This window comes from Meriones unguiculatus, chromosome 7 (assembly GCF_030254825.1).
Source record: "Meriones unguiculatus strain TT.TT164.6M chromosome 7, Bangor_MerUng_6.1, whole genome shotgun sequence".
NCBI classification, from domain to species: Eukaryota; Metazoa; Chordata; class Mammalia; order Rodentia; family Muridae; genus Meriones; species Meriones unguiculatus.
Genome location: NC_083355.1, coordinates 109,144,489 through 109,156,926, shown reverse-complemented (window position 1 = coordinate 109,156,926; position 12,438 = coordinate 109,144,489). Strand labels below are relative to the sequence as shown.

The window sequence follows — 12,438 nt, the reverse complement described above, 5'->3', positions numbered from 1 at the left end:
CTGAATGTCTGAGTCAGTAACAGGCCAGTACTCTGCCCTCTCTGGCTTTAAAGTAAACACCGAGATAGATAACTCACCAAGGAGTTACTGGGATTCACAGTAGAACTGATGGGGAAATGAGCATTGCAAAGTCTAGATTACTCCCTGGGGATGTTTTCATAGTGGCCAATGGACCTCATTTGCTTTGGTTGAGAAGTTGGAGTCTCTGCTTCTCAGATGAGAGAGAAATGTAAAAATTGGAGAGAGAGAGAGAGAGATTATTTACTCCAAATTCCAAAACTAGTCATTGAGTTTTGGAACCCACTTCTCTAGGGCTATTCACTCTGCTTCATAATGAAGAGTCATGGGGCGATAGAGTGATGATGATGATGGTGGTGGTGGTGGCCATTTTGGTTGGTGCCTTCATCCCTTCATCAGTCTTCAGAGATTTGCTAATGTAAAGGAGAGACTGAAAAAGAATATGGAAGAATGTTCTCCAACATCTGTACTCACACAACACATATATACACAGGGTTTGGAAAAGTTGACAAAATGAAGGGGAAAGAAAGAAATAAAGAAAAGAAAAGCAGAGGCTAAGTCTCTTTTTCCCAGCAAGCTCATCACTTATCTCAGCAACATGGTCCCAAATAGGGACCCCACATTCCACAGGAAGACTAGTGACTACTGAGGGCAAGGAAAGCGACAGAGGCAGCCTGAAACTACAGCCTTCCCAAACCAGAAAGGGTTAAGGAAGAGTTTGGAATAGCTCAGTGTCTACATTAGGGGCAGCAATAACAACAGTGCTGATATGACCCTGATGAGCATTGACTCAACACACAGAAGACACGGCTGCGGAGCTCTGCTGCTTCCTGATAGTCACCAAACAGCCCTTTGACATGTTTGCTAATATCTTCACTCTACAAATTGAAGAATGAAATCCAGGGAGACTGAGACAGTGGCTCCAGGTCTTCCTTTGAGAGCAGTGAAGCCAGGATTTGGACTTAGAGAGTCGGCTCTCAAGGTTCCAAGGACAGCAGGTTAGAAATGATACAGCTGTGACTATGTACAACGTCATGCATTCTCTAAGTGAAAACAGAGAGATCCTGAGAGTAGGGGTAGCTCCAGTGGTGAAATGCCCTGTTTTACAAGCATGAGGACTTGAGTCTAGATCCCAGCATACATATTAAGACCCAGGCAAGTGGATACACAGCTATAACAGTAGAACCCAGGGTTAGGGGACACAGACAGGAACTCTCTGGCCAGTCAGTCCAGCCAATCATTGAGCATCTGTCTCATTAGTAAGGGAGTCCTGACTCAAAAAACAAGATAGAAATGGATAGAGGAAGAAACACAGCACTAACTTCCAGCGCAACACCCACATGTGTGGGCACACCCAATAAATAAATACATAAACAGAGAGAGAGAGAGAGAGGATGCAGACATTTCTGCAGCAAGGTCCCACAGCACACTGATTTTGTTGTTTTCTCCTGAGAGTAGCTTCAGAACACTGAGTTAAGCATTTTCAATCTCACAAAACAAAACCACCTCAGGAACTGCAATCCAGCCCTCTCTTAAGATACAAGCTATGGCTGTCTGAGCTTCAGCTGGCCTTAGAGTAATGTCCTGTGTCCCTCACATCCCTGCAACATGAGTCCCAGGCTCTTTTTAACTGGGTCCTTGGGCCTGTGTCCATCCCACAGAGGTCTTCCAGGCACAGAGGGGGAGACGGCATGAGCCCTTCCTGACATTGCATCACTTCCCTCCAAATCTCCATGGACGATGGCCAGGGATCAGCTGGCTCAGGCTTCCCTCTGTTCCTTCCAGACCCTTATGCCATTTCGTCTGTCTTCCCTCCTAAGCCAGGTGGCAGTATGAATTCAATCCAAAAGAAACCAAAGAGGGACAGTTCTTCGTAGAGGAAGGCAAGAGCGTGAAGGTACCCATGATGTTCCACGAGGGCATCTATGACATGGCCTATGACAGCCAGCTCTCCTGCACCATCCTAGAATTGCCCTACAGAGGAAACATCACGGCCACCTTCGTCCTCCCCGACAGCGGCAAAATGAAACAACTGGAGCAGGCCCTGAAGACAGACATCTTTGCCAAATGGAAAAGCCTGCTCTCAAAAAGGTGACGTCAGAACCTGGCCCATAGAGATTCTTTCTCCTTCCTGTCTTCCTCACACTCTCTTCATTTCATCTACCTTGTGCACAGCCAGGCCCTCTCTGGGACTCTGGAAAAGTGGGCAGGAGACTAGGAGTTGGTGAGACACTGGCTCTTTGAGGGTGATGTGCTGAAGTGACGGGCGTGTGCAGCATGGAGTCTTGCTGGAGGGTGACCATCAGGGAGTCCTTCACAGAGGAGGTGCCGTTTAAGTGTTTAAGGTACAGCTTCAAGGCTGTAGGGAAGGAAGAGGAGTGACTGATTCTATCACAAAGGAAACTTTAAGGATGGACCCTTGGTGTGTCAAGGGCACAAGTGAGATTGTCTTGTCTCCCAGCCCGTTCTGGGCCTGGAGTAGCAGACACCAGCAACATCCACCTCTTGTAAAGGAAACTCCCACCTCTCCTCAGGGTCGTGAACTGGCCCACATCTATTAAGGGGGAATTTCATTTCATCAGAACACACACAAGGAGCCAGTGTCCCTACTTTCCAAACTCACTTAGACTGATAGCTGTGAAGACATTTTCAAGTACAGACAGGGAGTCGAGCCTAGACCTCTCCAGCTTCCTTTACTGGACAATGGAGGAGAAGGGGGAGGAGGAAGAGGAGGGCATGGGTTGTTCTTCCTGCAGCCCTGCCCCTCGGTGGAAGGCCTAGGAGAGGATGAAAGGCTACACCCTTTCCCAACAGAAGGGACCATGTCAACAGTTGCATGTCTAACCTCTCCCACCTACACCCCTGATTCCCAAGTGTGTAGAACACACCAGAATTCAGGCACCAGGCTCCTCCACCCTGGTTTGTGTACTGAAGGCAGATTCTTCACACCATTTGAAGCCTGTTGCCCAGAGTTCCAGGGCAAAAGTTTTGATTTTCCTTGGAGGAAACGGAAAGCTTCCTTCTTGAGAGGCACAAAGCTGCTGAGGTTTGGGGATATCTTCCTTTCCATTATTCAGCTTCAAGGGTCCATACCTACCCTCACTGTATGAATGGATTGGAGACCATCCAACTTGCAGCAGCCTGAGGCTTTTATTTTTTCAGGTTTACAAATTTTTATTCATAAATTCTATATAGAAAGTGAATGATATTGGAACAGTTTTGTTTTTAAGTTTGGTCTAAATACTGCTTCTTCATGTTTTCATTTTAAAGATTCATTTAGAAATGTTAAACTAATTTTTTTCTCAGCATGCAAGATAATGGGTTCCATGACGATATTTTCATAATACATGTATATACATACATACAAACCTTGTGTGTATAGATATACACATATGTATGTACATACATCTATATGTATATATGTATGTTTGTGTGTATGTATATACATATGTGTGTATGTGGGTGCACTAGTCCCCTTTTTTCTCCAAATAGTGCCATAGTATCATGTCACGCACTCATTACGTGTGTGATTGTGTATGTAGGTGTGTGAATCTAGATTCCATAATTGAGAGAAACTTGAGACATTTTTTTTTCCTTTCCCCATTACCATCTCTTATTTTCCCTTCTGCTTTCCTTGGACCAGATACCCCTTGGTCTTCTACTTCTGTGTCACTAATACATACACATATATGTATATGGATACATATTTAAGTCTATATCCCACATACAGAGGAAAACATTTAATATTTTAATTTTTTCCTCCTCCTTTTATTTTTCTGTTTGTTATGGCAGGGTCTTCTGTAACCCAGGATAGCCTTGAACTCCCCAGAGATAACGCTGAGATCTCTATCTTCCTGCCTGTACCTGCTGAGTGATGGGCTTACAGGCATGCATCACCATACTTGTATTAGACGGGTTTATATACTTGTCTTCCTCGATCTGGCTTCTTTCACTTAATGTGGCCTCCAGTTGCATCCATTTTCTCACATCCTTAAAAGCTTAGGAAAACTCCACTGTTCAATATATATATAAGTGTGCTTCATTTTATTTATTTATTCATCTGTTGATGTGCCCTGTGCTTTTTGCCTTGTCATTGACAAACGCTTAAGTCTTGCCACATTTGTACAGACTCCATATTTATACACAAATGCTGTGTCCTATCATTACCTGGGAACATCACTCTAGAACTTTGCTCTTTGTTCCTGACATCAGCAATGTCTGTGCTCTCCTTAGAGTCATCACCAGCCACCAGAACACTATTACACTTCCTGTCATGCAGTCATCTCCTGGGGACTAGGATCCCAGCAGTACACGGTAGTGACTAATTCACAGCAGACATCAAGCACCTGTGCCCCCGCCCCACCCGGCTTTGTAAGCCTGTCCCCCTATCCTGGCCTGAGGGAAACTCCTGATGCTATTCACCCTCTCCAGGTACTCAGCTTACTTGGTCCCCTCTGCTACTGAGTGCTCTGAAACACCTGTCTCCTGCCTCAAACTCACTTGGCCAGATGTTTGAACTCTTCCCAGAGACCAGGGTGACTAAGGACCATGTTACACAGTCCAGGGTTGTCACTAGGATGTTTCTTCCCCACTGGCCAGCCATGCCTTCTCCCAGGACTCTGCTCGCCACTCTCCTGTGTTAGCTTCCTTCCCCCATCCCTATCTTAGAGCCCAGTGACACAGGGATCAGTCCTGGAGCTCTTTGCTATCTAGGTTTAGCCTTTGGTGACTGCCATGGGCACAGAGCCTTCAACATTATCAACCAGGACACTCTTCCTATCCTCAGCTCCAGTTCCTATTCCTTCAAACACCAGATCCCTTTTTATTTTGACTCACACGGGAGCTGTCAGAGACTGAGAAAGGTGTGCCTGTGCGGGAGCTGAACAAGGGTGGGGGGTAGGATGGGAACTTATTCTCCACATGTTCAGAAACACCCTCCTCACCCCCTGAAAGTGTTGGTCTCACTGTCTGTCTTCCTTGCTGGAACACAGGGCAAGGGCTATTCCTGTTCCTGCCCTCTTCATCAGGTGTATAATAGGTGCTTTAAAACTATTTGTGGGATGAATAAAGAAGTACAAAGGTGATTTGGGTGGTCATCAGGCCTGATGAACTGATGAGCATTATAGAGTTACAAGACTTAGTGAGACTCTGGAACGAGCCAGAAGTAATGGTAGAGAAGGGTCCCAAGGACACAGGTGCAGTTCTCCTCGTGTGCATGGCTCAGAAGACTAAGGTCCTCTGGCTAGCTGTGTGGCTTCTCGAGGCACAGAGGGCTTGACAGCAGCTCTGCCTGACTTCATGTTTCAGGCTCTGCTTTCTCCAGCAGCAGCAGGCTTGCAGGGGTCTACTGTGACTCAGGATGCAGCACAGCCCAGAGTGCCTGCTATGGGAGATCATGAACATGGGGAGGGAGCTTGCCGATGTTTCCAGAGGATAAGTGCGCTAGGGCAGGGTAGGTAGAAAGCAGGATGTAGTTAGAGAGTATGAGGTATCTTGAATCCCAGAGAGTTGAGACTTTCTCATTCCAAGGACAGAAAGACCCATGAGCCACAGTGCTGAGAGGGTAAAGGTCTCATTCACCTTCTTTCCAGGAACTCATTCTGGATGATCAGAGATTCCTTCCCTTCACCACTGTCCTTCTCTACTCCACAGAGTGATAAAAGTGTGGGTGCCCAGGCTCCACATCTCTGCTACTTACAACCTGAAGAAGGTTCTCTCACGCCTGGGCATCAGCAAAATCTTTGAGGAGCATGGTGACCTCACCAGGATCTCATCTCATCGCAGCCTGAAAGTGGGAGAGGTAAGCCCACCTGCATGGACCACTCCTCCTACTCAGGAGTCCTCATGAAACCTTAGCCAGAGCCACTGTCAGAGCAGCCAGCTCTGTGACCCCAGGAGAACTGCCCCTTAGCCTCTGATTCCACTTTTTATAACTAGACTTGTTGATTCAATGCACTGCACATTGACCAAGTGCAGGGACATTTATCAGATCCATAACCAGGCTATATCTAACCAGAATCTTCTCTCTAAGATCTCACAGCCTTCTGAGAAGGAAGAAGAACTAAGGCATACCATTGAGACAGACAGGCAGATGCCCCGAGGTCTGCAGCAAGGTAGCAATCTGCATATTAAAGCAGGAAAAGAGGCCCACAGGACCTCTTGGACAACGTCTTCAGAACTTAGCAGACACAGTATAAGACGCTCAGTTAAATTTGGATTTCAGAGACATATGCATAATTTTTTTATAGCATAAGTATGACCAGCATATTTCACAGGGCCTATTAATACTTGGACATAACCATAGCTTATCGTAAATGAAATTTTAACTATATATTTTATACATTTAGCAAACCCACTCGGAGTTAGAAGAGCATGGAAGGGCAAGATTCCAGAAATAGAGATCATCAGTGTGTATTAGGTAGTGTTCTGCTGCACTGATAAAGAACCATGGATGAACACAACTTATAGAAGAGTTTACTACGGTCTGTGGTTCCAGACAAACAGTCCTTAGAGGGGAAGGCATCGACAGCAGGCAGCCAGAGCTGACCACATTTCATCATATACAGAAAGCACAGAGTCAGAACAGGAAGCGGGAGGAGACTCTAAACTCTCAAGGCCCACCCCTAGTGGCAGGTTTCCTCCTCAAGGCAGCACTTACTAAACCTCCCCAAACAGCGCCACCAGCTGGGGAGGAAACTGCGGTAGGGGATTGAGGGATCCTGCCCTCTGAGAAGGATGACACAGGTGTTCAACTACCCAAGGGACTGAGCTAAGTAAGATTTCACACCCTCTCTCTGCCTCCTTCCTGTTGGTGAGCCCCTGAAATTCAGGTAAGATAGCAAGCCCCACTGGACTTCCCTATTTCCTCACTTCCGCTGTAACACCCCCCCACAAAACTATGCTGGGCAACTGTGGCTAAATTGCCTCCCTCTCAGGGCTTCCCATCCTTGACCTGCTATAGACTCCCCTGACCCCTCGGTAACCACTGACTGTCTCTTGCTTCTGCAGGCTATACACAAGGCTGAGCTGAAGATGGACGAGAAGGGTGCAGAAGGGGCTGCAGGCTCTGGAGCCCAGACACTGCCCATGGAGACCCCAGTAGATATGAAGTTAAACAAGCCCTTCCTGATAATGATTTATGAGGAGTCCACACCTTCCATGATCTTCTTGGCAAGGATTTCTGACCCTAGTGGGAAATAAAGGAATTAAGGGAATTTCCTGGTGGTTTCAGACTTCACTTGTTTCCTAGGTCTGGAAGCATTTCACCCGCCAAGTATGGAGGAGAGACCTCAGGTGCACTCTGGCCCAACACTCCAAGTCACAGTGTCCCACTGCTTCCTAAATCAGTAGCCCAGTCGGCTCTCAGAGCTTTCCACTCTGTATCCTGCTGTAGTCCCTTCCCTAACCATCAGCATTCCTGGACTAAAAGCCAAACTCTTCCCCTAGTATGCCCTCACCTCCAGCAGACCAGCAGACAGGGCGCGTTTGTGTCTTGTTAAGTTCCACCTCACCTGACTCATCGAGTTGTTCTCTGGTACATGCTTTATGGAAGACGGGAGCCACAGGAGGTGTTGCTAGGAACGTCACATGCCTTGCTGGGAGCCCCTGCTTCCCTTTCTGAAATGAAGATTGCAGTATTCCTTGGTGAGGCTCTGAGAAAATTGGTACCAATCCCTAGCAGAAATTGTCCTCCTTTGGGAGTCCCAGGCTGGGAAAACTGGCATATAGACTACAAGGCTCTCCTCGCAGGGTGTCTGGGTGTGATTGCTACCCCAGCCAGGCCTCTGGGAACACAGGGAAAGCAGCCCAGCATTAGAAGAGGGCTGCTTTTAGGAGAAGCTGGGGATCACTACCAGTTTTGTTGATTTCTTCCCAGCACAAGAGGAGGAATCTGGGCTCCTCAGGCCTGTGGACAAAGGCAGGTTCTACTATTGAAACTTTGGGAAATGGGAGTCTCTACCTGCCTCAGAAAACAGGCCCTGCCTCAGAAAACAGGCCCTGCCTCAGAAAACAGGCCCTGTAGGGGCTACTTCAGGTCACTAGAGGGCACCAAGGGCTAGGCCAACAGTGTGGGGCTGGACTGAAAGATGACACTCTTCCTCAAGCTGTGAGTGGCTTCCTGAGACTATCATCTCTAAATATCCACCCCTACACTCTCATGGGGATGTATCTCCTCCTCCCTACTGGCCCCCTCATGCCCAGCTCCTTATGACCTGTTTATGGGCTTCCGTCCTCTTTTTTTCAGTATCGCACAGGCAGCCATTGTCCCAGGAAACTGCTCACTTCCATGCCTAACAATGGCTTGTGGGTCCAAGTAGTCCCCCTCCTTCCCTGTGAGCTGCGATCATTTAGTGAGTGCTACATAAGGACTCTCAGAGTTGCGTGCTGAGGGCTGGAGATTGAGGCACATGGGGCTGGCTCCTGGCTCCTCAGTTACTGCCCAGTGGGGGCAATAGCCACACTCACAGCTATGTGTCATCACTCAACTTTAAGTTCATGTTTATAGTCTCCACGAAGCATAAGAAAGGCTGACCAGGGCACAGGAGAGCTTCACAGGAAAGTCTGATTCTACTTGGGGACCCCAGAAAGGTTCCCCAGGTAGATAACATTTGGAGACAACCACAGCTACAGCTACTAATTCCAATCATAGAGCCCACTGGGATAAGGCTTGCCCAGCATGTGTGAGGCTTTGGTTCATAGCATTTTAAAAATGAAAGAAAAGAAGTTAAAACTACAATGTTTTCCCAGCACAGTTAATTAGACACAAAATACCAATTTGTCTTCTAAACAGAAATTGGACATAAGGTCTAACTTTTTTAAATGACTTACTTATCTTAAATATTTTTCAATATGGTTTCTGACCTTCACAACCCACCTGCTCACACTTCACTAAAAATCATATGTTTGATTTTTTTTTTCCAAAGTCAGAGTAGGAGACGGGGTGGGGCACTCAAGCATCAAGAACAGCATGTGCAAAGGCCCTGCAGTAAGCAGCATGGATGAGGAAGCAAAATGGCACTCAAGTAGCTAGCGCAATAAAATAAGGCAGGAAGAGTTGGGCAATGACTCTGAAGCAATTGGTGGGGTCTTGTTTCCCACACAGGGAGACTGTGCTAGCTACCTCGTGTCCCCAAAGATGACCCTGTAACAGATCACTACATTTCCTTTCATCCAAGAGCCCAGACTAGTACCTGCAACCAAGTGTGTGCCCAGTAGGTGGTGCTGAGAGGAGACTTTCACACAGCCACCCCTTTGCAGTCTCCCTGTTCTCTGGAAGGGAAGGCCTACTGGCATAGCTGGTCTGTCCCCAGGGAAGTCACCTGCCCACTTCTTCACAGCAGCTGCAGATCCACCTCTTTGTGTCTACTCAAGCCATCCCATGCACCCGACCTGGGTGCTGCTCCCTCCCACCACTGCCATGCAGAGCTTGACTCATCTTTCCAGGAAACACCAGCTCCATCTTCTCAAAGGCCCTAGCCCACCTGGTTGTGGACTGGTTGACCTCATGAATGAATGAACAAGTGAATCCGTGGGTTTGACTTTGATGTTTATCAATGCCTCTTAGTCATTTCTTGAAGCCTTTACTACATGGGTGTGCTCACTGCTCTTCAAACCCTCCAACCCCCATGGTGAAACCATTCTATGTTATCGATTAAAAGAAAAAAAAACTTAAGCTTAAGAAAGCCACATAACTTGCCCAAAGACCTACAGCTAGAAAATGAGAAAGCTAGGATCAAATGGAAATCCCATGAGCATTACTCACTGTCCATTTGTGCACCAGTCCATTCATCTACTCATTTTCCTGTCCATCCATTACCCATCTATCCAACTCTGACTCATTTGTTCACCTACCTGCATACCAACCTCTCTACCCCATTGACCCCTCTATTTATCCATCCTCCATTAACCCATCCATTCCCTTGTCCATCTACCCACCCCTTCATCTATGTGTGTCTACCCACCTACCTATTTCTCTCACTGATCTATCCAACTTTTGACCCTTCACTCCATCCACCCATCCATGAAGCCGCAAACCTATCCATCCTACTGACTCATTCATCTATTCACCTACCCAAGACACTGACTAATCCATCCATACAAGTACTTACCCATTCATCCATCTGTCCATCCATCTACCTTCCCATCATCCTCCCACTGATCCATCCACCCATCTGTCCATTTTATACCATGGATTGTTCTAAGAACTTGAGTTATGCCAGATGACAAATTCTACAAATATCTTCATCTTCATGAAGGCTTTAGCCTATTTGGAGAGGCATACAACAAACAAGGTATATGACAAAGAAGAAGTTTAACAGAGCAGGCAAGAATGGCTGTCTGGAGGTGTTGATGATATGTGTGTGTGTGGCGGTGGTAGGGGGGGTCATGATCCAATGCTCTGAGCAGGGGATACTCATTACCTAAACAGCTAAATGATGATTCCGTGTTGCAAAGTCTATTGCACTGACGGACCCGGGTGTTGCCCACACAGTGGTATGGTGCCTACACACAGCTGACTTGGACAGAGATGTGTCCTTAGAATGCCCACCAGAATCCCCATGAGAAAGACCCCCTTGGTATGATCCAGCACGCCTTCCACAGGGTGCAGGAAGCCTTGGCACAGCCTTTGAGCATCTCTTCTGGCACACGCAGGATCCGGAACAGGAATCTGGCTTCCTGTCTGTGCCAGCTCATCCCATAGCTTTACCTGCCCGGGCTGAGGTCATTTTCATGGGATGCGTCAGGAATGGCAGGCTGATGTGTTGGCAGGGAAGGCCACCAGTGAGAAATCCCAATGTTCCGCCCTGCTTTTTCAAGACACTCCCTGTGTGGCTTGAGCTTTAACTCCCATTCTTCATTTGTGTAGAAGACTCCTTCCCCCAGCTGACAAAACAGCCATCCTTCCAGGTATAATTTGAATGAGCAGGCTTCAACTCAGCATCTGTTATGAAATAAGACAGTGTACCAGAAACTATGAAATCAGAAGTGGGGAAATCTTCCCAAGCACAAACCTGGGCCTTAATCGCATGGCCTTAATTCCATCATCTCTTAATGTGCTAGTCAGGCCCAAGGAGAGAGGTCCCTGCCCTGCTGCTCACCACAGTTGTTCTCAGCTTTTACACTAGGGGGGAGCAATGCCCAGGCGACTTTTGCTCTTCATCTTGTGAATGGAGCCTGTACTCCATTCACACTCAGTTTCCCAACTTTCATTCATCTCTGCTCTATACACATAATTATGGCTGAACCACTTCCTTGTTTGTGTTACAGGCATCCCTTGACTTATGATGGCCTTCATTCCATACCAATGAGCCCATGCCAAGTTGGAAATATCTGACATCTTATGAGAACCACAGCTCAGGAACCAGCTCCCTGCAGAGTGTAGGCTGTTTTCCCCAATTGCAGAGGTGATGGGAACAGTGACACAGATCACATGTCACTAGTCTAGGAAAAAGAACAAAATTGGGAATTTGACAGATTTGTTTCTTTCTTTCTTTTTCTTTTTCTTGTTCTCTTTCTTTCTTTCTTTCTTTCTTTTCTTTTCTTTTTTTTTTTTTTTTGCCACTTCATAGAGTACAAACCAAAATAACCTAGATTGAACCAACTGTATCATTTGGTCAACTTTAATGTTCAAAATGGTTCATATTAAAAAAAATAAAATTGGAGCTGGCAAAATGGCTTGGCAGGTAAAGACAGTTGCCATCAGATCTAATGCCTGGAGTCATCAGGAATAATCCTCAGGACAAACATAAAAAAAGGAAAAGAATAGACCCTCTCAAGTTGTGTTCTGACTGTAAGAATGTGATGTTACAATCCAGGTACTAGAGATCCAAGACACTCTTTCTGACCAGCAGCATGGCAGGGTCTGCACAGTGACCAGCGGACAGAACTCTGGGTTCTAAAACACCAGCGATTGTGTTTTCCAGGTTAGGGGAAACCCCACACTGTGGGATTAAATCGGGTTCAGGTCACCCAGCTAAGCTGTGGAAGAGTTCCCAGGTCCTGCCTGGAGCTTGGTCACCAGCCCAGAGCAACACACCAGTGTGCTCTGATCACCATCCCAGACTGAACTGTGGGCCTCACAACACCAGAGACTAGGATTTCCAGTCAAGAGAAAAATCCCACATTGCAGGAAGCGATTGGGATCAATCTCAGGTCACTGAGATAATCCCTGAAAAAGGACCTGGAGTCCAGTGGCCACTCAGCCACCAGCCCAGAGTTGGGTGTGCAGCTGCTAGCACAGACTCCTGTCTGTGTGCTCAACTCACCATCCCAGACAGAACTGAGGGCCCCAGGGCACCAGAGACTGAGTTTCTCTGTCAGGTGGAAACTCCACAGTGAAGGGTCTGACCTCAGGGCACTCAGCTGACACGCACCCCCAAAAAGTTCTCAGGAAAGTTTCCAGGTTCCTGCAGGCTCCCA

The 12,438-nt window shown here is 47.1% G+C and overlaps 1 protein-coding gene across 10 annotated transcripts in view; it reads left to right on the top strand.

The window, feature by feature from the left end:
* The window catches only part of Serpina12 (serpin family A member 12), a 38,946-nt gene extending 31,714 nt beyond the window's left edge, over nucleotides 1–7,232 (top strand). For all 10 annotated transcript variants that reach the window (XM_021626813.2, XM_060388110.1, XM_060388105.1 and 7 more), the window contains 3 exons: nucleotides 1,839–2,109; nucleotides 5,671–5,818; nucleotides 7,027–7,232. In XM_021626813.2, the coding sequence (XP_021482488.1) occupies nucleotides 1,839–2,109; nucleotides 5,671–5,818; nucleotides 7,027–7,218 (611 nt within the window). In that variant the 3' untranslated portion in view covers nucleotides 7,219–7,232. The remainder of the gene's footprint in view (nucleotides 1–1,838; nucleotides 2,110–5,670; nucleotides 5,819–7,026) is intronic.
* The last annotated feature ends 5,206 nt before the right edge of the window (nucleotides 7,233–12,438 follow it).